This window comes from Centroberyx gerrardi, chromosome 4 (genome assembly GCF_048128805.1).
Source record: "Centroberyx gerrardi isolate f3 chromosome 4, fCenGer3.hap1.cur.20231027, whole genome shotgun sequence".
Taxonomy (NCBI): Eukaryota; Metazoa; Chordata; class Actinopteri; order Beryciformes; family Berycidae; genus Centroberyx; species Centroberyx gerrardi.
Window position 1 is genome coordinate 29103899 of NC_136000.1, and position 25145 is coordinate 29129043.

General features: G+C 43.2%; 1 protein-coding gene across 1 annotated transcript in view; it reads left to right on the forward strand.

The window, feature by feature from the left end:
- Nucleotides 1-25145, forward strand: part of cmip (c-Maf inducing protein) — a 41845-nt gene that overhangs the window by 12436 nt on the left and 4264 nt on the right. Inside the window, exons 2-20 of the mRNA XM_078283235.1 lie at nt 6377-6502; nt 9228-9278; nt 10138-10299; nt 10398-10439; nt 10920-10982; nt 11376-11456; nt 12183-12286; nt 12741-12845; nt 15351-15803; nt 17024-17089; nt 19052-19078; nt 19243-19291; nt 19819-19926; nt 20285-20401; nt 20602-20742; nt 22440-22487; nt 22691-22837; nt 23067-23172; nt 24095-24165. Coding sequence (XP_078139361.1) covers nt 6377-6502; nt 9228-9278; nt 10138-10299; nt 10398-10439; nt 10920-10982; nt 11376-11456; nt 12183-12286; nt 12741-12845; nt 15351-15803; nt 17024-17089; nt 19052-19078; nt 19243-19291; nt 19819-19926; nt 20285-20401; nt 20602-20742; nt 22440-22487; nt 22691-22837; nt 23067-23172; nt 24095-24165 — 2067 coding nt within the window. The remainder of the gene's footprint in view (nt 1-6376; nt 6503-9227; nt 9279-10137; nt 10300-10397; nt 10440-10919; nt 10983-11375; nt 11457-12182; nt 12287-12740; nt 12846-15350; nt 15804-17023; nt 17090-19051; nt 19079-19242; nt 19292-19818; nt 19927-20284; nt 20402-20601; nt 20743-22439; nt 22488-22690; nt 22838-23066; nt 23173-24094; nt 24166-25145) is intronic.

A 25145-nucleotide genomic window follows, 5' to 3' on the forward strand; every position in this document is an offset into this window, starting at 1 on the left:
TGTACCAAGCAATTTTTTCAGTGTGGTATACACATTGCATTGTTTTCTGGACATGTGACTTATTGATATACATTTTGAAATGGCCTTTCCCCTAAACATCATCTGGTTCTTCATGCAGTTTGTTGTGCTACTTCATAATGAAGGCCAAAACAGCCATGAAACGCACGCTTTTTAATTTTTGCTTGAAGAGTGCCTTGGAACTGCTTCTTCTTCACTGAAAGTAACAAACCAAAGAGCACCTTTCAAAAAAATTCTCTCTATTCTTCTGTTGATAGTGTACTGTAGGTCATACCAGTGTGGTTCTCTTTATGCAAGTTTATGACCAGCAGTATGGTTCCTCCTCAACAAGAGGAGAAGTACAGCCCCTTATCATTCAGGGAAGTGACTTTAACAACACGGTTTTGTTATGTTAAGCCCGGGCAACGTCACAGATCAGTCCGGCGGGTTCGCACGAGTTCCTGAAACACTAAACCCAGCGTGCGGCGTGTTTACGTTGGTCCGTGATGAATCCGCTAGTCCGTCACAGCTCGGGTCTTTCAAACGCAGCGTTATCACGTCACCTCGGCCAACCTTCAAATCTGGGTCAGCAGTGAATGTTCTTTTGTTTGGGAACCGGGCGATTTGTCGGGCGATTATTGGTAAATATGGAACGGGGGGGGGGGGAGATACAGAATGCGAAATGATAATGTTTGCGTGACGACGGGAACGGGATGAAATGTCCACTCAGACGACCTCCTATCCGCGTGCTATCTGGCTTGCGCAGTGGCTTTTCGGTTATCACCGCTTTTGTCCGTGAACATTATTAGCGTATAGTATCTATTACGTCTCAGCCTTGCTTGGTTTGGGTAAATAGATATGCAAGGAGGCCTATGTGTTGAAAAGCATGCAATAGCCCACTGTGTTCCATATTTTATGGCGTTGCACTCTCCATACCTCAGCCTAAGTAAGTCCAAATGTGATCTTGTAGTTTTTATCTTGATATTTGAGAGAAAAGATCAAGCCATAATCCCCAGAAATCTATTTATAAGCCATATCCAAAAATATTCCCATCACTGGAGCATTCAGGGCCAAAGTTCCTTCTAAGCTGATTCTAATCATCTGTCACACTGACCAAATAATAATATCTTCTGAGTCATCATCGCTCCCAAGACATTTAGTGGATATAAGCGGGTTTGGAAGTTTTGGTGACAAGTGATATTAGATGCTTAGATAGCTTAGATTTTAGCGAAGTGACGCTTATTCCATAAAATGAACTATGCACTATAGCAACCTGTAGTGTATTGAAGTTTAAAATGGCTGCTTGACCTTTTCAGTCTGCTAACCCTGCATGCAGGAGCTCTCGAACAAAACACCTGGACACATCTCTCCTTCCTCAAACCTGCTGCTTCCACTACTGGACTCCATTGCAGTCTATACTGAATCACTCAGCAGTTTCCTCTTCCTCTCTCTTTGTCTCTCAGCCTGCTTCTGTTTCTGTCTTTCTTTCTCAGACCGTCGATGCGTTTCCTGCTTTGACTCATTAAAGGGGCAATAAGCATCATACATCTGCAGGGATTGATAGGGTTGTTGATCATTACCAGTGACTCACTGATTACTTAGCCAGGTTCTGAGATTTCTGGCTTTCAAAACTCACTTTCTGTTTACCGTACTGTTTTGATGGAGGACGCTACTAAGAGAGAGCGACCGGTGTTGCGACACATTTCAGCCATGAAGGCTAAAAAACCTTGTTCTCAAGCCAAAAAAAGTATTATTTCAGCATTTAGCATGGTGATATATTACCTCTTCACTAGATGTTTCTGTTGGATCTCTGCTCTAATTAGCTAGCTCACTCCTTTACATTGCAAAAAGCATGTGATTATTCATTTACACCTTTCTTTTGGTTAACCTTCCATGCAATCTGGAAGTTGTATATAAATAATAGTTTGCTCAATACTGAACTGATGAATACTTGATTAGAATGATGCATGATCTTGTCATGTGAAAACCTCATAATCTCCAAAATCCCTTTCCCATTTTCATATTTTAACTTCATTTGAAGGATTCCAGGCTTCTCTATGGGTTGAGAAAATTCAGAATGCAAGTCCATCCAGATAAAAACAAAAGAGTTGTTCATGTTGCTCTGAAGCTGAGGCGTTCCGTCATTAATATTGTCTCCTGAGCAGTGATGTGACACGATCAGCGTCGGTACATTGAACATCTTTAAAGCCGCACAAGCCGCGCTGTCGCACCCGAAATCAGCAATATACTGTCTTTCATTCCTTTCTTTCTTTCTGCACATCTCTATCTGCTTCTCCCTGGAAACAACAAAAAACACACACATACGTCTCCATCCCATCCTCTTGTTTCTATGGCAACGCAGAGGCGAGGAGACGAGAGGAGCCGTAGCCTCCTCCAACCCTCCTCCAGGAAGAAAAGCCGAACGGAAAGAGACACGAGCGAGAGTAGAAAAGAAAGACAGACAGACAGAGAGAGGACAAAAGACAGAGAGAGAGAGAGGGAGGTAGATGGAAGCAATCACTGCACGCTCATGTGCAGGATGGAGTATCTATGGTAACCCATGTTGGTTATCAGAAAATTGAAGCCCTTCTCTGTTTGCCTGCGTTCTCTCCTGTTCGCTCTGCCTGTTCGGAAAAAAACAAAACACATTTATCTCCGCCTTTACCGGAGAATTTCATTTCGCGGCCTTTTAATTTCGCATGTCGCCTTGTTATTTTTTTGCGCATGCACGCACGCGCACACCTGAGCCCCCCCAAAAAACACCGTTTGGCAGCAAACAGCGATGAGAACAGAGGATGACGACTGCTCTTCCAAGGAAATGAGACGCATCTCGCCCAGAACCAATATTTGCCGTGGAGCGTCGTCTGTAATGAAAATCCTGTATGTGTGTGCGATTTCACAACGGGGGTTTGTGTCCTGTCCTTGTGCTGTGTAGAGAGACAGAGAGAGAGAGATAGAGAGAGAGAGAGCAGCCACAGAGGGAGGTGTAAATAAAAGGAATAGCGTGTTTGTTCTTCAGCAGCGGGGGGAGGGCGGGCGCGCGGGAGGGAACTGCCTGTTTGTTCTATAGAGAGTGAGATGGATGCAAATAAAGAGAACAACCTCTCTGCTAGGGGAGGGAGGGAGGGGATGGAGGGATGGGGGGGGGGTTGCAGAAACAGGGATTTCGCCGCTTACATGTAAGTACTTAGATGTGTTTGTCTCGAGCGGAGCCATGGCCGCGGCGGAGGGGAGGCTTGTTTTTTTGCCCGTCTGGAAGCAGAAGAAGAAGAAGAAGACGAAGAAGGAAGAGAAGAAGGAGGAGGAGAGTGGAGACAGTGTGCCACAGTAACAGAACAGCCTGTGGTGGGCCTTGTTGCAGGGAGACAGAGGCCGGAGCTTGACGTTCATATTTCATACTTCAACCTAAGTGAATCCCCCCATTTAACTGCCATTTAAATCGGACTTCAGTCTTCGGGTTCAAAATAAGCAATAAAAATCATGATAATAATCGGAGAAGACTGAATATGGACAGTAGAGGGAGATGGCAGTGATAACATGACAGCCTGTGGTTTCCTTCCTGTTGTAGAGAGACGACTAAACCTGTAGACATTTTGTAGCTTCATGTTGGATACTCATAGAAGTCATTTACACTGGGTACATGTCCCCATCACTTGTTGAAATGTTTGATTCTGCCTCCCCCACTTTTTAAACCTCCTTTTAAGCGATGCAATCAGCGACAAATATCCTCAATGTTCAAGTGTGTTTAAAAGAAGGAAATGCGGTTCGCTATTTTGGCTTTCTTTGGCAGTCTGGTTGCTTGTTTCTCTCATGAGATCTGACAACCTGCTTTGTGGTAACGCAGCAGAGTGAAAAAAAACACGTGAAAACCTGCATGTGAATTCAAAGCACATGTGCTTTTTGGACACGTTTTTTTTATATGTGAACATAAAAATTGCCCATTTTCTATGTGAAAAATTTTTCTCTTTGCATGTGAAATGAAGTTTTCACATGTGAAAACAAATATTACCATATGTAATAACAGGTGAATACGCAGAAAAATGTTCAAATGTGGGGAGAAAACACTTGTCACCTATGAATTGAAAAGTTCACATGTAATACAACGTCAAAACAAATGTTAACATATGAAAATCAACATGTATCCAAAAACCACACTTTTGGTAAGGTTTCTATTTATTTCGTGGCTTGTGAATTAACAACAAAGCATACCAGAGGTAGAGTAGCAGAAGTCAGGCAGAAGTCAGTCATACAAAGCAGCTCAGAAAACACACACACACATAAAAATTGCCTTGTTGACCACTAACTTGAAACCGCTGCAAGTCTATACTGGAGCAAAAAATGTTGTGTATGTGATAAGGTTTCCAAAGGGTCTGATGACTCACGTTAGCTACCGTGTACACTCAATGGCACTTAATCTAACCTGTGTGGATGGCTAAATATTAATACGTTTAGTCAGCAATATAAGTTAGGTTAGGTGGCATTCAGGTAACATGGTAGCTAAAGTGAGTCGTAGCTAACTTAACTAACATGGCACAAAAAGGTTCATGCTAGCTTGCTAAGTTAACACCGATAGAATGACTAAAGTAGATGTAGCTAAGTTGCAGTTAGCTACAAAATCTATGTGAAAAATAATTATCTACTTACTTGTGACACAGTGTCTTCCATAAACAGTTATTATTTGATAGCTGCCAGTCTTTCCCAATTCCAACGTGAATCTGCGTCTTCAGCAAACTTATCAGAACAGCAGCAGCACTTTATGGGTCTTCTTCTCACTTTCATGTCTTCACCCAGTCCTCTCTCTGTTTTTTTGCCTGCTCCGACTTTCCTAATGGAAACCAAAAGAACCCCAATCCGTTCCCCCTCGAAAAACCTCTGTCTGCATTCCCAAACACAACATATTTATTTGGTCATTTTGCTACAGTGTAGATTTGCTGTTTTCAAGTTAGCGGTCACAAAGAACCCGGAAGTGCCTGATGCGTAGTTGTTTACACTATTAGAATATCACGTATTATCTCTGCTGTTTATGTCACTCTACTCTCTCACTATTGAGAGTTGTTCATTACATTTTGAAATACATGTTTATCCATTGATGCATTAAAACAGAACACAAGGTAAGGCGCTATAAAAGATTTTCCATAACGTCGTCGTTCGAGAATTCAAGATCGGAGCAATAAGTCAGTCAGTTTGCTCTGGACATTGTGACTCTATTACTATTGTCAGTGTGCTTTCTAAGAACTTAAGTGCGTCCCAGTACGTCCCACTGAAAATGTTGTACCCTCCAAGTCCGCCGCAGAGAACATTTACTTTCCTCCTCTATTCATGTCGCTTTCAAAGTCTTTACCAGCAGCCAGTGCATGCTGCGGTCTCACTGAGTATCCCGAGCTTTTCTAAATAAAAGCGGAGTCAAAAAAAGAAAAGGAAAAGTAAAAAGAAAAAGAAAAAATACTGATGTATGCCAGAAAGTAATGCTGCCTAATTAGGGGGCAGCAAAGCCACTGCGGATGACGTCCGCGAGGCCCATTTGTGTAGATATACAGTTAATCTCACATCAACAATAATTGGTACTAAGTAGTGCGATGACGCTAATGCCTGGGAAACGGACCGGTGATGCATTTGCTGCGTTACTGACGGACATGTGTCTTGTTACAGACGCATTGTGGAGGAAAACATCTCTCTTCAAACCTCCTGGCGGTTAGAAGATACACAGGGCTTGGCTGCCTTGTGGCTTTCACTCGGCCTCGTTATTTTTTTTTATTTATTTGTTCGTGTATTTTTTGGTTTTGCTCTCTAGAGTCTTCTGTTGCGCAGTCCGGAAACTTGTGGCAATTTGTCAGTGTTTCTGTAATCGGTTTGAGTCCACCAAACAGGTCGAGGCCTGTTACTCAGCCTCATCTGCTTCCAGCTCTCACATTGGTGAGACTGGTGTGTTTTGTGTGTGTGTGTGTGTGTGTGTGTGTGTGTGTGTGTGTGTGTTGGCTCCGAGGTACATGAACAATGACTTTGTTGCCGGTGTTTGTGTATTTGTGTGATTAATGGCTATTGCTAAATAGATTTTCCACTTTGTTTCAGCATCCAATGACTATTTACTTCATGACTACATCAAACATCACCACGGCTGATAAAGAAACTTCCATGTACTGTATAATGTATAATGCCGTTTGCTATTCTGATGTATTTGGAGATTTTATTTGACCCTCTGTTTGCCCAGGGCAGGTTGGCTCAGGATATGTTTCTTTTTGTCTTTCCAGCTGGCTGCCAGTGAAAATAAATGCTGTTTTCTCCTACGGCTCTTGTTTAAATATACTCTGTGTACTGTAAATGTTAGGCAATGGGAGAGTAATATCCTCTTGGCCTCCCTCTCTCTCTCTCTTCTCTCCAGCCCACCGGTTACATGGAGACATCATTGTCCTACAGCACCATAGAGGACCTGCAGCTCCTTTCATGGGACAACGCTCCTAAGTACTGCGTCCAGCTCAGCTTCCCCGGTGGCACCGTCCTGCTGCAGGTACTACTCAACACATTCCACTTACAGCACTAGCAATGAGGCCAGGAACCGGACAGATCCAAGAACTCACCACACCTTTTCCCTGTTTCACTCGTCAAATGTATAGAACGGTCCTAAAAAAAAATGATGGTTATTTACCCGCTAGGATTAGACTGATGTATGGGGCCGATATTGGTCTAAATTGGTCAAAATTGGACTCACTTAGACTATATGGTTTGATGACTCTCACACCTTGCCAAACCCAATACCATACCCAGTTAACACAGTGCCAGAACCTATTCTTGCCTGGCTAGGCTTGGTACTGGACGCTATACACGTTTTACTTGCTGAACTGGGGGGGACGCTGCTCTGAATTCCCGGGAAAAAGAGTCATTTCCACATTAACCAGCGCCATTCAACAAGCACATTCGGTACAGTCACCCATTAGCCGAATTACCTTTGATACACAATTCAACCCTAATGGGTGCTGGGGGGTCAACAGTGTATACCCACCTCCTCAGTTATGTTTGCTTATGCCTGCTCTCTGCTGTCTGGAGTGCTGCCAGATGGATTCAGTTTGTGCGTTGGGGAAAAGCTCCGCTGGTTCCTATCCACAAGCCAAGATCAGTCAGGGATCCTGCACATGTCCTGGAAAATGGGAAAACCTGGTGTAGTGTTCCAGTCATGGAAAGCACATGGAAAGTGAGAAAACGAATCAAATGTCATGAAAATCTCTGCATGGCAGAGGGTAACATGTAGGGATTGAAAGTCAACCTGAAAAGACCAAAGAGTGGATGCTTTGGTTTCAGAGATTTAAGAGTCAGAGTCAATATCTGGACGAGGGACGCTCAATTTTAAAAACCCCAAGAAATGAGAAAACAGAGAGCATGGTTCATAATGTGAGCTCCGGAAAAAGGGAAATATTGGCAGGAGTTATGTGAGTAGAAGAGCACAAGAGATTGCAGATGATAGTTTTAGTCTTACAAACATTTCTCGGAGGCAGAGCTGCTCTGGAGGTAGAAATAATCTCATTGGTTGAGTTAAACCTCAGTGGGCGGAGCCAAAGAACCACAGTTATTCGGAAGTTAGCTAACTAACTTCAAGTTAGCTAACTGGCAAACGTGAACGGCAAAGAAGGAACTCTGGTCAAAACAGTAATAAAAAATATAAATGCAAAGACTCCTTTTTTTCTTTCATTCATGACCATGACATTCATGGTGTTGGAAGGTCAGCAGCTAGCTAACTAGCTTACCGAGATAGCTATAGGCTAACGTGGCTAGTTTGAAATTGGAAGGTCAGCTAGCTAGGCTTCACATTATTAGCTTCCTCCTCTCTTGCCTCTTGTCTTTTTCACTGGGCTTCAGTCTAACATTACTTAGCTCGAAAAACTGGGGTTCTTTGGCTCCGCCCATTAAGGTTTAACTCAACCAATGAGAGTCTTTCTGCCTCCAGAGCAGCTCTGACTCCAAGAAATGTTTCGAAAACTCTAATGAGCCAACACATTGCCTTATGGTAGCCAGTTGCTCAACGGCACCAACTAGTTTCACAGTAGATGAGGTGGCAATAAAAAACCAAGAAGCAGTGATTAAACATGATTGTGGTCAGAGTTTATCACCTCATTTGCTGTAATTTCACAGGAATCATTTTTGTGAGTGCATGTTTCTTGTGAGTTTTTTGCATGTTTGCATGTTTTTTGTATGTTTTTGTTTTGTTTTTTGTATATTACTTGCATGTTTTTTGTGAGTGCATGTGAGGCATCATTTTGATGAGTGTGTCATCATTGTGTCATCGTTCCTGAATTTCCTTCTGATACGGTGCATCACTTTTTAACGACTCAAAATTCAGTTATCATTTCACACGTCTGTAATTTCTAATGCAAATCCATGGCTGATCTCGCAAAAGTAAGCGATTTATAAATGTGACACATTTCAATAACCGCACTTGTGGAGAGCAACAGCTGAGTCAGAAGTATCTGTGGATTTCCAGTTGATCCACAGCCATTCCATGTAATGTATTTAAATACTCATTGCAGCGTAACTACGTCATACAGTACCATATCACAATACCTTTTGAGTTTCTTCTTTTTATTGTGCTGCATATAAACTAGAATGATGAGAGCCTTCTGAAATTGAGTATATCCTCACCTAATTTCAATCTCTTGGAAAATAACTGACCTAAAACAGTTGAAACCCCTTCAGGGTAGCACATGAAAAAAAAAAAAAACTTTGCTCCAGATTTTGTACCTCCTATCTAATTCAAAACAGTACATACTGTACTGTACCGGACGCACTGTTCCTTCAACCGGTCCATAACATGCACCATTTCTTGCCCTAAATACACCATCGGACCACACCTAGCCTGGTCTGGCATTAAAGTTATTACACTTTGTTTTGTTGGCGATCAATTATATTACTGTTAACAAATATTAGGACAGGTAGTCAAAAAAGGCAAACATACAGAAAGCAGATAATAGGAGTAGCGGCATTACTTCATGGACTTCAGTCTGGTCCTGGCTCTTTGTTTTTAAGACAAAGGTAATTTTTGGCACGATAAAGCGGCTCGCATTTGAACGTGGCAGGTGCCAAAATCCTTTGTCTCATTCAAATTTGAAGTTGACACATTGGCCACTAGCAAAGAGAAAGGGAACTGCCTGCCTGTGTGTATGGGTTCGCTTTCTGCTACCTCAGATCTTGTGTACCTAACTGTCCATATGTGTCTGTGTCTGTGTTTGTGTGTGTTGCTACAGGCTGCGAACAGCTACCTGAGGGACCAGTGGTTTCACTCCCTGCAGTGGAAGGTAAGGTTACCGTCTGTCTTTAACTATTAATTGATTTGTGTCATCGGCCCTATCGGAGACCGCTAAGCATCCAAGCGAGTTAAAGTCCCGCAAAGAAAGTGAATATCACCGCAGTGGTGAGTCCCTTTTGTTTATTCACTTTATCCAGTGTTATAACTGGATAAAGGTGATTTTGTCCTAGACTGGTTTCACTATTAATTCATATTGTTCATGCAAAAACACCCAATCGGAGTAGCTACTTGATACCTAGATATTAGGGGATGGGACGATATGCTTATCTCACGATGCGATTCGATATGTGATACATGGTTCACAATTCAATGCGACCACGATACGATGTAATAAATAAAAGTTCAATGACAACAAAGTGTGACTGTGCAGAATTACGTTTATTTCTGAGCCACAAATCTTTCTAGCGATGGCACTGGCTTGCTAGAATGTAAACAACAATTTTTCTCACCTTGGTCCCCATTTGCCAAGCAATAATCAAACGTTGTGTAGAAAGCATTTCTTATGTGTAAACAGTCAAAATAGTGAGAAGGTAGAGATTAAACAGCTCCGATTCTTCACAAACATCAGGTCTTTTAATGCGTACCCAGCGAGCATTTGATGGTGACCAAGTTCAGCTTCATTTTCACAATATGATATTATGGCAGGGTAAAAATTCATATTAAAACAGCTTTGGAAACCATTTTGAACTGATGTCAGGAAGATATTTAGGTCCTGATTTCACCAAAACGATGCAGGGAGCAGCTATGAACAGGTTTTCCGTTGGTGCGGGCCATTGTATTAACAGTTATTGGTTAAGTAACATGAGCGTCATCAGTGAACGTGTTGCGTTGTGTTGCGTTCCCCACAGAAAAAGATCTATAAGTACCGCAAGGTCCTGAACAACCCGAGCCGCTGGGACGTGGTGCTGAAGGAGATCCGAGCGCTGGTGGACATGGCTCTGACCTCGCCGCTGCAAGACGAGTCCATCCACCAGGCTCCGCTGCACATCATCTCCACCCTGCTGGCTGAGGTAGGCACACACACACACACACACACACACACAGAGCACTAAGCACTATCCTCTTTGCTCTTCCCTTACCTCTTTTTTCTTGTTGTTCTTCCCCACAGAACACCAACCTCAGCACTCAGGACCATGAGAACATCATTGTGGTGAGTGTGCACTTCACTTCCCCCACTATAAATCGGCATTTGTTGATAGGCTGAGGTTAATGAGTGACAACCTGGAACCAGTCTACCTATACCTGTTGCTAAAAGTTTCATAGCAGCTAAATAAACGAGCCCTCTTGCCGTTTCCCTCTCTAAACTGAAGGAAAACGTTGATTCTTTCCACGTCTTTGTCAGCGTTATGTTTCTTTATTAGCATTTGTGAACGCTTTTGATTGTGGCAGTCATCGCCCATATGGCGGTATCTGGGGAAAAACAGTAGAGCTGAATGCAGAGCGAGATTGTGATGTTTGTGTAGCTCACCCGTAGGGTGTTTTTACAAGGCTTTACAACTGACAGCCCAGCCCAGCCCCTCCATCTCTACAGCTGGCACAGAGCCACGGTAAATAAAAGATAGGATATGGAAAATAGTTGTATTGAGCCGTGTCTCTCTGTGTATGTGTGTGTGTGCGTGCGTTTCCTTAGGCCATTGCTCCTCTCTTGGAAAACAACCACCCACCACCTGACCTGTGCGAGTTCTTCTGCAAGGTGAGATCACGTGTGTCGCAGCTTTCAAAACGTAGACTGCATGTTTTTTTAGCGGATGACGTTCGCAACAAATAGGCCAACAATGAGGCCAGTAAAGCAGGTGCTAGTGTTAGAATATGTAGAGGAATATGTATGTAAATGATGGGAAGGGTGGCATCCTGCTGGCTCAGCCAATCAGTGGACATAACACATCATGATTAGAAGGGTTTGAATCCCAGCTGGTCTATTACATTTCCTCTTTCGTGTTACAAATGCACGAAATGCGTAAACATGTCCCCAAATGTGACACGGTGTAGTTTGCGTTGGAAGTTCAGTTAGACGTAATACAACCCAGATGGATTTAAGTGATGCAAAGTGCTTCCGGTTGACCGTGTTTGTGCATTTGTTCTGCAGCACTGTCGGGAGCGGCCGCGGTCGATGGTCGTGATTGAAGTGTTCACTCCTGTGGTCCAGAGAATCCTCAAACATAACATGGTGAGACAGTCATTACAGATATAAGAATACTTCTTACCGACCAAAAATAATGTAAATTTTTCAAGAATCCATATTCTCTTAACAAAAAGGGTTCTATATAGTACCAGAAAATGGTTCTTTAGGCTTGCACCATTTTAGAAAGGTTCTCTATAGCAGTGATTCTCAACCTTTTTCATATCAAGCACCCCTAATTTAGTCCACATTAGGGCCACGGACCCCCATTTGATGAGATTTTCTCTCTCAAACCCAAATCTGAGAATATTTTTATTGTTAGAATTTCATGACTATCTGTATTGTAGGTAGAGAGATAACAATGAAACTATGATCAAAACAGTCATTCTTCTACATTCTCTAATTGTGTCAACTTCTTGTAAATGAAGTAATGGTGGAGGTTAACAATTCATCAGTTTGCTGGGGACCCCCTGGAACCCCCTCAAGGACCCCTGGTGGTCCCCGGACCCCACGTTGAGAACCACTGCTCTATAGAATAGGGTTCTTTGAGTCATTACGGTTGTATATAGAACAACCACCTTAACCGAAGAACCACTCCTCCACTAGTGTCAAAAATCTTTTCTGTTTCTCTCTCTTCCTTTAACCCTTCTCTCTGACTATCTCATATCATCTAGTTTTTCTCTCTGCGGATTTCCTTCTTCTCTCCGCGCACTCTTGAAGTCTCTGTTCTCTTTCTAACGCTTGTCCTTGTTTTCCTTTTGTCTTTTCCGTCAGGACTTTGGCAAGTGCCCTCGACTGCGTCTCTTCACTCAGGAGTACATCCTGGCCCTCAACGAGCTCAATGCCGGGATGGAGGTCGTCAAGAAGTTCATCCACAGGTGAGAGAGTGTACTACATGATACATCGTGTGAAATTAGACTCGTGCATACGGTTGATTTCCCAGAAGATCTCGGCCAGTAGGCTTCACTCGCATATTATCAAGTATTGATACTGATATTTTGGGGATTGAAGCTGATGATAGACGACATTTCCTGCTGATACACAATATCTTTAAAGAGCAGCTAAACCCCAAACCCAAATCTGTGTGAAGCCTGACATCTAATGGTCAAAGTAGGGTACTGAACTGGCCATCTGCTATTGGCTGGTCTTTGGGGCCACGTGATGTCACCACCTGTTGTACTCTATAGAAGGTGACAACAGGTGATGTCACTACCTAACCCCGCTATCAAATTATGAAGCATACAGGCCAAATTCAGTGGTGGAATAGAATATGAACACCACAGTAGATTGTTTGTAACCATGGTAGCTAACTTGCACTTATGTATATTGCAGCATGCACGGGCCAACAGGACAGTGCCCTCACCCACGGGTCCTACCCAACCTAGTGGCAGTGTGTCTCGCCGCCATTTACTCCTGTTATGAAGAGTTCATCAACAGGTCAGTCACACACACACACACAACCGGCAACTTCTCACCTTTTTCCCCGAACATGATCCAGTTGGTGAACCCTTGGCTCCTCCCACCACCTTCTCATTTGATCCTCTTAGTTTTTCACCTCTCCTTCTGCTGCTCCACTTCCCTTTTCACTCATGTCTGGACATCTTGTTCATCTGACTGGTACAACTGGAGCAGCTTGGATCTATCAAGCATCAAGGTCAGCCTCATGGAAACCTAGACAAGCTACAGACAATCACCAGTTACAACATCACTTTGATTTAATGTCAACGTATGCACATCTTGTCTCTCATTTTACGTTAAATTCCTGAGAAAATATTCAAAGTAAAACATGACTAAAAGCCGTTGTCTATTTGTCCTTCACAGTAGAGTAAGCTTTATTGTTAGCTTATTGTTAGCTATTGTTAGGTCTACCTATGCTTTCTGTACTCTGTACAGGATAAAACATTGTTTTTTTTCCTCCAACCCTGAGCCCTCTGCCAGATTGGCCGACGCCTATCATAATTTATTCTTTCATTAATCTAAATAAACTAGTAGAAAAAAAGGAAAACAGTACTGGCAAGTGGAAAGTTGATTGTGAAGCGGTCCAACGGCAGAGGTGCGTGAAGAAACTTGACACACATTTGCAGTTATAAAACATTTTAATGTCATCTTTATTTACACATTTGACCTCAACTACTTAGCAAGCAGAACAACAGATTCTACCCTTTTTGTTTTTTCCACTCGCAGAGACATGTGACTCATGTTGTTTAGGTCATCTTTCATCCTTCAGCCATCGGTCTGAACGGCTTTAATATCACCAGAGGTAGCCAGAGATCGGACATATCACAGCTGTGTGCAGTGATTTTTCATGAAAGTATTATCGAAACAAAACTCAAATGGATCAATCTAGGTAGACTTAAGTCTGAATGGATGGTACCGCCTTTTATTGTGCATCTGACATACTTCTTTGTCACAAGCAACAATTGCTTAAATTCTAAAAAAACACAAATTCTGTCTGGAGAGAAATTGTTGGTGTAAGGAAGAACCTTTGCCACTTCTTTTTGGCCAGTTTCATTTTTACTATTCATGGTGCGCACATTTTTTTCTACCAGCCATTGTTTTTGGAGATTGGTCATTTCACACCATGGTTATAACATGTATTCAAGCCTGTTTATTCAGCGGTTGTGGCGGTAGGGTCATTCTATTGTTGACCTATGCCCGTTTTTCCATTGACTGGACAAACAAGCGATTGCTCACTTCACCCATCTTGTAGGACTGTTAGTGAAGAAACAGTATGAGGTGTTTAAAGCGCCAAACCACGGTCTGTTTTCCAATGATTGACTTCTCAGTCAACTATAAATCCAGCTTTCCGGTATTTGCATGGGTCGCCTGAAAACCCGTTTGCAGATCAGATACTGTATTACCATCAGAGCAGTAGGATACCTTACAGTGTCCTTATAGCCCGCTATCATTTTTTATAGAGTGTGCAGAGAAAGAGAATGTCATCTTTATTGTCATATTTCAGATTAACGATTTATTATATAAAAGGGATGTCTTAAAGGCGCATATGAGGTTTCATGTTGTCACTGGTTTGCTTGGCAGTTGGCTCGTCTCATCAGTCTGTGGAATTTCCCTTTAAGACAGGAAAGAGCTGATATAGGATTAAAGAGGAAGTAGATATAGTATTACATGCAACAAAACCAGCCCCAGGCTTCAGAATGCAACCAGTGTCCATTTCCACTGCATTTTTACATTTAGTCAGATTTTATATTTATATTTTAGTCTATTTTATCAAGAGACACAATTAACCTTCAATTCGGTGAATACATGAGTTCTCTTCAAGGTTCAAAAGTTTAAAAAGTTTTTTCCGATTTTTTTTTTCTGTCAGAAATAATTGAGTGAATCTACAAATGCTCTACATTAACAAATAAAAATGACAGATTACGTCTTTTTAATGATTGAAATGAAAGTTAATGGGCCTGTAATTTATATTTAAGTGGCTGCTATGTCTGTTCCATAGAGGCCTTTTGATGTCTGTAGATGCAAAGCATTGGCTATAATAACTCATTAGCAACATCTCCTCAGCCCCCCGCCCCCCAGAGAGGAACTCTTGTTAGCTTCATTTTCCAAGAGTCCTTTGGCCTCCGGGGAACCATCGCTCTGGTACCTGTCTCTCCCGGCTCCGTCATCCCTTCACCTCTCTCTTTTTCTTTCCATTCTTTCATTTCACTTCATCACCAGGCCGCTGGATGCTTACTTTCGTCACAACGCTGCAGTGAAACTATTTTAATCCCTATTGACGTTGCTGTGGTACATAGATACGTCATGTCCCTACATTGCTTCAGGGTTTCATATGCAACCTTAGGGAATTGCATCATCCCTTTTTTCACCCAATTTCTCTCTCTTTCTCTTTCTCTTTCTCTTTCTCTCTCTCTCTCTCTCTCTCTCTCTCTCTCTCTCTCTCTCTCTCTCTCTCTCTCTCTCTCTCTCTCTCTCTCCTTCCAGTCGGGACAACTCCCCCAGCCTGAAGGAGATCAGAAACGGCTGCCAGCAGCAGAACGACCGCAAGCCCCCGATGCCGCTGCGCCTGCTGCGCCCCGACCCCCCGACCCCGCCGCCCGCCACCCTGCTCCCCCTCTCGGCCAACCCCGGCGCTCCCCAGCCGCCCCCGCCGGCCCCCACCGGCCCGGCCCCGTCCATCCCCATCTCCTCCCCGACGCCCTCCCTGCCCCTCTCCCCTCCCCCGTCCATCGTCAACTCCAGCGAGATCCTGGTGGAGCTGGAGCGCAACAACAACTCAGCCAACGCCAGGCGGAAGGCGGGACCGGCGGGCGGCGACAGCGAGCCCAACCTGATCGACTGCCTGCTGGTCAGCCCGGCGCTCAACGCTCTGTCCATCCAGCTGCCGGCGCAGGCCGACCGGGTGCTGGGCTGCTTCGCCCTCATCCTCAAGATGCTGTGAGTTGGCATGCGAACTCTAGGAAAAGGCACTATTAATGGGCTATTAAGTAATCTATGACTTCTATCGACTTCTATCGGCGGCTAGTAGGAATTGAAACAACATCGATTAGCGTAATCCAAAGTATGCAGATAAGCCTATTAGCAATCCAGAGTTGGTATTGTTTTTTATTCTGTGGCCCGTAGATTCATTTCATTCATCTCAATCTTGATCATATGTGAAGTCCATAATGAATCAACAGCGCAAAAAAGTTAGCTGTCTGGCTAACTTCACTCACTTGCTGTGTAAACAAAACAAGTTACACTCAAAGTCTCACGGGAAGAGAAATCTTCTGCTGTTGGTAGTCATTGCAGTCAAATTTTATTCCGATTTTATCACTCCCCTAAATAAGTCTGGCAGGGTTAGATTCAGGTCATTAACATTAACTAACCAGCCAACTTTAAAGCAGCTACAAGTCCTCATTTTCTCACTTTTAGGATTATGCTAGTCGCCTACGATTACTTAACATCCTGTATGCTAAAGCGTTAGCATGCGCACCAGACAAAGCTAGCTAACGGAGCCGCACTAGTTCTTCTAGTTGCTTTGTGTTACGTTATAAAGGTCTGTGTGTTGGTGTTTTGTCATATGCAGTGTTGGCAAAACTACTCTAAAATTTAACTCTAAGCTATTAGCAATTTGACAACGAAACAAGTTAAGTAACATTTTAACTACCCAAGAAATAGCCTAGTTTTTGAAGTAACAGTATATCGGTGTTTGTATGCCTGAAATTATGAACAGTGTCAACGGGTTAAACGGTACCAAATGAGTTAATATGATAAGCGCTGGTGATGATTACACAATGTGAAAGTGGAGCCAGGATTACGTGTGTATGTGTGTGTGTCCTTTTTTTCGGGGTGTAAGTGATTGCCGGGCTGTGTGGGAACCGATCAGGATGACCTAAAAAGCGATAGTGCGTGTGCGTTTGTAGCCTCTGTAACAAAGCCAGTGTTACTTAACAGAGAGTAACGCGAGCCTCCTCTAGGTCTTGTTAAATCAATGCCTTAGTTCTGCGTCATCTCAGCCCGGCTCACATTTCAACTAGGGGACCTCTCTCTCTCTCTCTCTCTCTCTTTTCGTTCTCTGGCCTCATTTATCCAGGTTGCACTCGCCTCTTTATGTGAACTCTCTCCATCTCCATTTTCCGTCCTTCTCCTTTAACCGCTGTCTGTCTCTCTCTCAGGTCTGACTATGATGACTGGAGACCTGCTCTGGCCAGCCTACTGCAGCCCATTCCCTTCCCCAAAGAGTGAGTACACACACACACACACACACACACACACACTTCTTTTCGCTCCCATCTCCCCCCCCTCCTGTCCTCCTGTCCTCCTCTCCCTCTCCTTATACTTTAACTTACTTTACCTAGATCACAAACATTATAAGCAACCAATAGATAGGAATGGCAAGGTCAGGGCCTTAGTGCCCTTGTAGAACGACCATGCTTGGAAAAGAAAAAGAATGAGAGCAAAGGAGAGAGAATTTTTCTTCTTTTTTTTTTAGAGAGCGCAAGTAGATTGAGTAGCAATTTGATAACATTCAGAGTAGTAGTAGTAGTAGTATTAGTAGTAGTAGTAGTAGTAGTAGTAGTAGTATCATCCTGGGTTTCAGTGGAGAGTTTTAGTGTCCCATGATGGTCTAACTGCTGTTTCAGAGGCTTTTCCACCCTGACAAGAATACAATTCTGTGGGAAACAATGAAAACTTGAAATTCTTATGGCAATCGGTGGCTTCAGTCAGGTGGCTCGGTATCAATATCAGCCCTCAAAAACCTGTATCAGTCTAACCCTACCCAGCACCCCTCTCCCCTCCTCCTCCTCCCTCCCTCTCTCCCTTGTCCTCTTTCTTCCACTCTGAGTTTTGTCCAAGTTGTGCGCTGCGTCTCTGGAGGGTGACATGTTTCTAGCAGGGTCCCGTCAGGGCCCGGCTACTGACGTGGGCGAGTCAAGTCGCCATCCCTCCCGGGGTAGCGGTGGGGGGGCTCTCCTCTCTCCGGGGAGGCCGCTGTAACGGTCTAGCCGGCCCCGGGCCTTATTTGTAATTGGCTCACTGAGTCAGAGCTTCATTAGCGGCGACCCAAGGAGGGCTTGTTGTTCCTACAACACTGGGACTCACCTGTTGTTCACCTGCGCCACTGTTGCCTATTGGATGGCTTCAGACGTCATTAAGAAAGGCAACAACGCTCCCCAGTCACACCTGTAGCTTAGGATATAATGACTTACATCAATGCACACGCAAATACGCATGCACACACACACACACACACACACACACACACATGCACAGATATAGAGACAAAAACATTTAAAAACTATATTATATATATGATAGGGAACTTTTATTTTATTTTGTTAATGGAAAATGTGTAACGTTAACAGGACTATTGCACTATTAACTGCACATTTTTATTGCATTAATGGTTTACTATGGTAATGGACACTTATTACATTAGTAGCTGTAACATGGCCTCCCATAGACCCATTAATGTGAATAATGTTTAATAATTTTCATAATTTTGCGGCTTTTTTATAATGTGCAAATCCCTTGCCTTTATGTCTCAGTAAGTTCTGTTGCTTTTCTTTTTTTTGCACATCCTGTCACTTCTTCAATCATACATTTTCTACTTAATATGTCCAATATGTCCAAGTGTTGCCATTTTCCATTGCTCTATTTTTATTTACTGCTTGTTCTTTGATGTATCCTTCTAATTTGCTGCTGTGACGGCCCAACTTCCCCCACAGGAATCATTAAAGTTTCATCTAATCTAATCTAACAAACAATCCCTAGAAAATGCACATGTTCACTCCTTGCGTACACGTGTTCAAAATGGCATAATGAGCCGTGCAATCCCTCTGTAATTTAACTGAGCGTGTTGCTGTATCCTCCCAGCTAAGGTTTCATCATGGTACTGTGTCACCAGTCTACCACCGGATGTGCTTTTAACTGTCGGGCTTATTTATAGTTCTTCAGCAGTCGTCTTTTCAGGCATTTTTCTGCTGGTGTCATTTGCACACAGTGTATAATCAGTATCTGTCAGTTCACAAGTGGGTCTACTGCAAGCTGAACCACAAAGAGAAAACAAAACTAAAACAACTCGATGCCAGAAAAAACCTGAATATGCTATAAACATCGCTTCCCAGCTATAGTAGGCTACATAAAAACATGCATAAACTCACCATCTGATCTCTTATTTTTCTTTCTTTCTCTCTCTCTAGGGCCCTTGCACATGCCAAATTCACAAAGTAAGTAACTCACTATTAACTGTTATGAGACAATCAATAGATGTGTGCTGTGAATGCTGCCCGTCTGTTTCATGTGATAGCACTAAAAAGCTTTACAAGCCAAGGTGGATTCCAGTTTGAAAACAGCCTGACATTTATGCCTCAACGTTTCTCTCTCTAAATAGGGAACTGAAATATGTTATTCAGAGGTTTGCAGAGGACCCAAGGCAGGAGGTGAGTGTGTGTTTTACCACTATTTCAACATTGTTTGTAGCAGGTCATGTGCTAAAAGCAATACACCAAGTTTTTAGGGAGATTGTCTTGTGATTAACAGACACCAAAATCATCCACGTGTTCCAAGGTATGCAAAAGTGTTAGCATGGAGCCTGCTGTCACTCAGCATAGTGTATGCTAAAGTGTTAGCATGGAGCCTACTATCACTCAGCATAGTGTATGCTAAAGTGTTAGCATGGAGCCTACTATCACTCAGCATAGTGTATGCTAAAGTGTTAGCATGGAGCCTACTATCACTCAGCATAGTGTATGCTAAAGTGTTAGCATGGAGCCTACTGTCACTCAGCATAGTTTATGCTAAAGTGTGGAACACCAGAGCAAATGCTGTAATCCGGACATATGGATGATTTTGGTGTCTATGTTCTCATCACTTAATGGGTAAATTGACCAGCGAGACAATCTTTCAAAGATGTGTTGCATTCTTTTAATACTGCGTGTGGCTGTATGTGTGTGTGTGTGTTTTCCAGGTCCATTCCTGCCTACTCAGTGTGCGTTCGGGTAAAGACGGCTGGTTCCAGCTCTATAGTCCAGGAGGCGTCGCCTGTGATGACGATGGAGAGCTATTTGCCAGTATGGTGAGTATACACACGCACACACACACACACACACACCCATACACATGATTGATAAAGCTTGGCAGTTGGGAGCTTTGTCAGTATTTGCACAACTTCCTGTGAAATAAGGGTGACCCTTATTTCCCAGGAAATTGTGCAAATACTAACAAAGTTCCCCACTGCCAAGCTTTATCAATCATTGCCAAGTAATATGTTGTTGGGGTTCCAGGGAATTTAGTATCAGTCCATTCCAGATGTCACAGTATGCCTTTCCTTTGCATAGAAGTATTAGCAACAACTAATTGCCATAAGATCAGACTGATCTGATCTGATCTGATCTCCTATCCTCTCCTCTCCTCCTCCCCCTCCTCCTCTCCAGGTTCATATCTTAATGGGCTCCTGCTATAAGACCAAGAAGTTTCTCCTCTCTCTGGCTGAGAACAAGCTGGGTCCCTGCATGCTGCTGGCCTTGCGTGGAAACCAGACAATGGTGGAGGTGTGTGTGTGTTTGTACTTTATTAATACTTGTGACAGTTTAACTTGTGAATTCACGAGTGAGAACTGTTTGAGGAAAAGTGAGGACTTTTTTTTTTTTCTTTTGGTCCCTATTTTAATATGTTATGTTGTGCTATTTATTCTGTTTTTATGTGAAGCAATTTGTAAACTGTGTGTGTGTGTGTGTGTGTGTGTGTCCAGATCCTGTGCCTGATGCTGGAGTACAACATCATAGAGAACAAGGACACCCAGCTGCAGATCATCTCCACCCTGGAGAGCACCCAGGTGGGCCTACGCATGTACGAACAGCTCTGTGACCGACAGAGAGAGCTCAAAGAACTGGTGAGTTACTGCTCTGACACGCACGCACACGCACACACACACACACACACACACACACATACACCCTGTACCCACTTTATTAGGTACAGTTAGCTTGCACCATGTAAGACCTCATTTTCCTCCAGAACAGCCTGAATTCTTTGAGGCCTGGATTCAACAAGGTGCTTAAACGTTCCACAGGGATCTTGGTCCATGTTGACGGTACATTCATGTTACAAACATCCTGTTCCGCCTTCTTCCAAAGGTCTCTATTGGGTTGAGATCTGAGGACTGTGGAGTGGTTCTTTCTCAAAATGCGTCCTTGGGTCCACCATGACGCATTTGACGTAATATCTAACGGTATAAGCTCAATTCAGGAGCGCCAAGGACGAATCAAGATCCCAGAAGTTTACTTGCCAGCCGAGGATGCATTGGATAGCAACTTGGCCAACAAGAATGAATGAAAAGCCCCAAGATTCATTGCGAGAATGATGCGTCACATCCGAACAGCGCGATAGTCAATTGTACAAAGCTAACTGAATCAGCTGGGAAAATGAACCGCTGTGTGTCTTAGTTGATTGCGTGACATCAAGCACACGGGCCATCTCAAACTGTAAGGATGCCTCTCTGTCATTAGATTAGATTAGATAGAACGTTCAAGTTATTTCCACATTCAACACACAATTGTGCTCATGTTCTTGAGAAGTGCGTTCTCTCCAAGACAACTTGGGAAGCACATTCTTCACGCCAAGTATCTTTCTTGGCGTTCTTGGATTTGATGATAACCTACTGCCATGTTCCTGGAACCAGCTCAAGGTTCGACTGGTTGTACCTTCTGAGATGCCCTTCTGCACATCACTGTTGTACCAAGATGTTACTTGCATATCTGTGGCCCAGTAACTTTAGCCGGTCCTGCCATTCTCCTCTGACCTCTCTCGTCAACCAAGACTGGGTGTTTTTTGCTTATCGCATCGTTCTCGGTAAACTCCAGACACTGCAGTGTAGAAAACCCAGGAGGTCGGCTGGTTCTGAGATGCGTCTTGCCCAATGTTTAGTCGAACAGTGACTGTATCTGAGCCTCTCCACCCTGTGTGCGTGCTTCATATACTGAGTCACAGCCACTTGACTCGCTGTCTGGAGGAGTGAGCTGTATGCGGAAATAGGGAGGTATACCTAAGGAAGTGGCCACTGAGTGTATACTGTACATAAACATAGATAGCGCAGATAACTTGCGCATATAGAAAGACAACTCATACACACTTACCATAGCACATAGAGAATATAAATCATATGAAGGTACGTAAACAAGTATATACAGTAAGTATTGACACGTACATGCACGAGGCATACATGTACAAAATGACGTACTGTATGTATTGAAAATTGTTCATTTTGTTTGTTTGAACTGGTTATATGAAATGAATACATCATTGACTACAGGTATTTCCTTGATGATGATGTCAGAATTCAGGAAGTCTGAGGAATCTTAAGTTCTTACGTAGTATTTACTATCTGAAATCTGAGTGAACATATTTTTCTAGTAGTATTTACCACCTGAAAGCTGAGGTGAACAGTATTTTCTACTAGTATTCACCAGCTGTGACACGGGTGCAGCACAAGTCTGTAGCTGCTCACAGACACCATCTACTGTCTTAAAAGGAATCTGCAAGGCCTTGTGCTCAGACGCCATCTTTTTTCTGTCTCTATCTCTTCCTCAGCAAAGAAAAGGAGGCCCCACCCGCCTGACTCTTCCCTCAAAGTCCACGGTGAGATTACATTTACACTCATTGCTTTAGGACTTAGCTGTGTGAGGAGTTACTCTTAGCTCGGTTTGATCGTAAACAGTTTTAACCCTTTCATTTCTGGTCCCACATTATATATAAGTGGTTTTTTTTTTAACATTGTGACATTAAAAACAGCTAATCAGACGTTCTCTTGACCCCTCCCCCCTCCCCCAACACATATGAAGGATGCGGACCTGGCTCGCCTGTTGAGTTCGGGTTCCTTTGGGAACTTGGAGAACCTCAGCCTGGCCTTCACCAACGTCACCAGTGCCTGTGCCGAGCAGCTCATCAAGCTGCCTTCACTCAAACAGCTCAACCTCTGGTCCACACAGGTACAGGCCCACTGGAAAACAGCACTGACACTAACTATGAACAACCGCAGAAACACACATGCACACACAGATAATGATTTAATAGATGTGTAATGAGTATGTAATCTCTCTTCCCTCTGTCTCTTGATTTCGACGTCTTTCTGTACATATATCGCTGTCTGTTCGCTGGTTGATCTTTATTCTCTCTTTCTTTCTTTCCTCCACATCCATCTGTCCATCCATCGGTCAGTTTGGGGATGCAGGGTTGCGGTTGCTCTCTGAGCATCTGGCCTGTCTTCAGGTGTTGAACCTGTGCGAGACGCCCGTCACCGACGCTGGCTTGCTGGCCCTCAGCTGTAAGAGCGCACGCGCGCACACACACACACACACACACACACACACACACACATAGAGCAGGGTTCCCAAAAAAGGAAATTTGATAAATTATCTGGGGAAGTCAGAGAATTTTACAAATGGATCGCTTTTTAGGAATATATCAGAATGTGTTTTCCAACTTGTTTCACACATTCACTGCATTAGCTGGAGGTTTTCAGCTGTTTATCTCCACAGCAAGCCCAGCTGGAGTGGAAACCAGAATGTTTACCATTTTAGAACTTTTCTGAGCTGAAAAACAACATGAACGAACCAGGAAGGAGTGAGATTTTTAGGTCATGGAAGCGTTCCTAGTTAATTATGGGAAGTCATGGAATTTTACATCAGGGCCACGGTGGGAACCCTGACAGACATACTTGCACCGCATCCTATGTAAGGACCTTCGGTAAAATTAATTCCCTAATCCTAAATTTAGTCCTCAACCACTACATATCTACTCTAAGCAGTGCAGCCCATTTAAATGGACCTTTTGCAAAATGAGGCTGAAATTTCATCACTTCCCCCAAAAAGTCCTGAGTAAAATTCTGCCACTCAGCAGCAACCTCTGACAGTACAAGTCACATCTCACAGCCATGAATTTGAGCTGTAAATTCTGCTTGCATGCATTCACTATGCATGTACTTAATGCAGCAGGGTGTGTTCTAGTCTTCTTCCATTCAGAGAACTAAGGTTGCATACTCCATATTCACAGTTTCATTAGGCAGGAACTCAGTTGCGATGTCTTCAAACCCAGCAGAAAGCCAGTGAAAATAGCAAAAAGGCAACGGGTTAAGTAACCAAGCAAGCCTGGGTGCCATGACAACCACAGAGCAAGCATGGAAAAGTCGTTCTGGATAAAAGCTGATTCCCTAATTGTAGCTAATTGTAATTGTCTCCCTGTTGCAGCCATGAAGAGCCTGTGCAGTCTGAACATGAACAGCACCAAGCTGACGGCCGACACATATGAGGACCTCAAGGTAATGCCAACTGCCAAAAGACACTTCCATTCAATGATTTTTACAGTCATCATGAATGTAGGACCAATGGGTGAACAGCTATTTCTTAACATTCAACTCACATGTGTCTCATGACACGAGAAGTCTGTGAAGTCACGCTCTGCGACACAGGTTGTCCTTGCCAGTTCCAGTCAGAAATGTCCATATACTTGTTTAACAAGAGCAACAGCCAAATGAGTGATGGAGGACATGATACATGTTATCCTTATTATCATTTAGAAGATAGAAAAACTAATCAGTGGGATCTGCATATGAGGAAACATCAGAAACATCAGGAGAGATTGAACCTGCTGAGATTTGTCTGCCTAACTCATCTGAGACAACTCATATTCCCCTCGGGGATTAACAAAGTACTACCAAATATAATGTGTTATGGAGACTGGAAATATTCCATATCCACTAGGTTTAGACCCGTATGAGGTTTTGAAGGCCGATACGGATGACAACATTCTTGGATTGAAATTGCTTTAAATTTAACCATTTTGATGCCAGTACTCAGTGCTTCCCTCCAGAATGTTATTCTTGTCAGGGTGGAAAAGCCTCTGAAACAGCATTTAGCTCATCATGGGACACTAAAACTCTCCACTAAAACCCATACTAATGAAATTCTGACAGGCCAATATCTTTTAGTTTTAGTCAAAGGCCAGTACAATATTTGCCTGTGCTATTTTTGACTAGGAACTCATCATTTCACCATCTGATTGATTTTATGTTTAGATAATGTCAGCTTGTTAGCTAGCTAACTGGTCAGCTAACCATCACTGTCTTGTTAACACATCTGATTTGTGCACTAGCTAACATATCAAGTTAGCTAGTAGTGACTTGTAGTCACCTTTTAACACTAATATTGGTTGCTTTGCTAAATGAGCCTGCTGGCTGGTTAGCTAGCTAACAGTTAGTTCAGGTTAACTGAGCTGACTCTTCTCAAGCTACAACTCAGA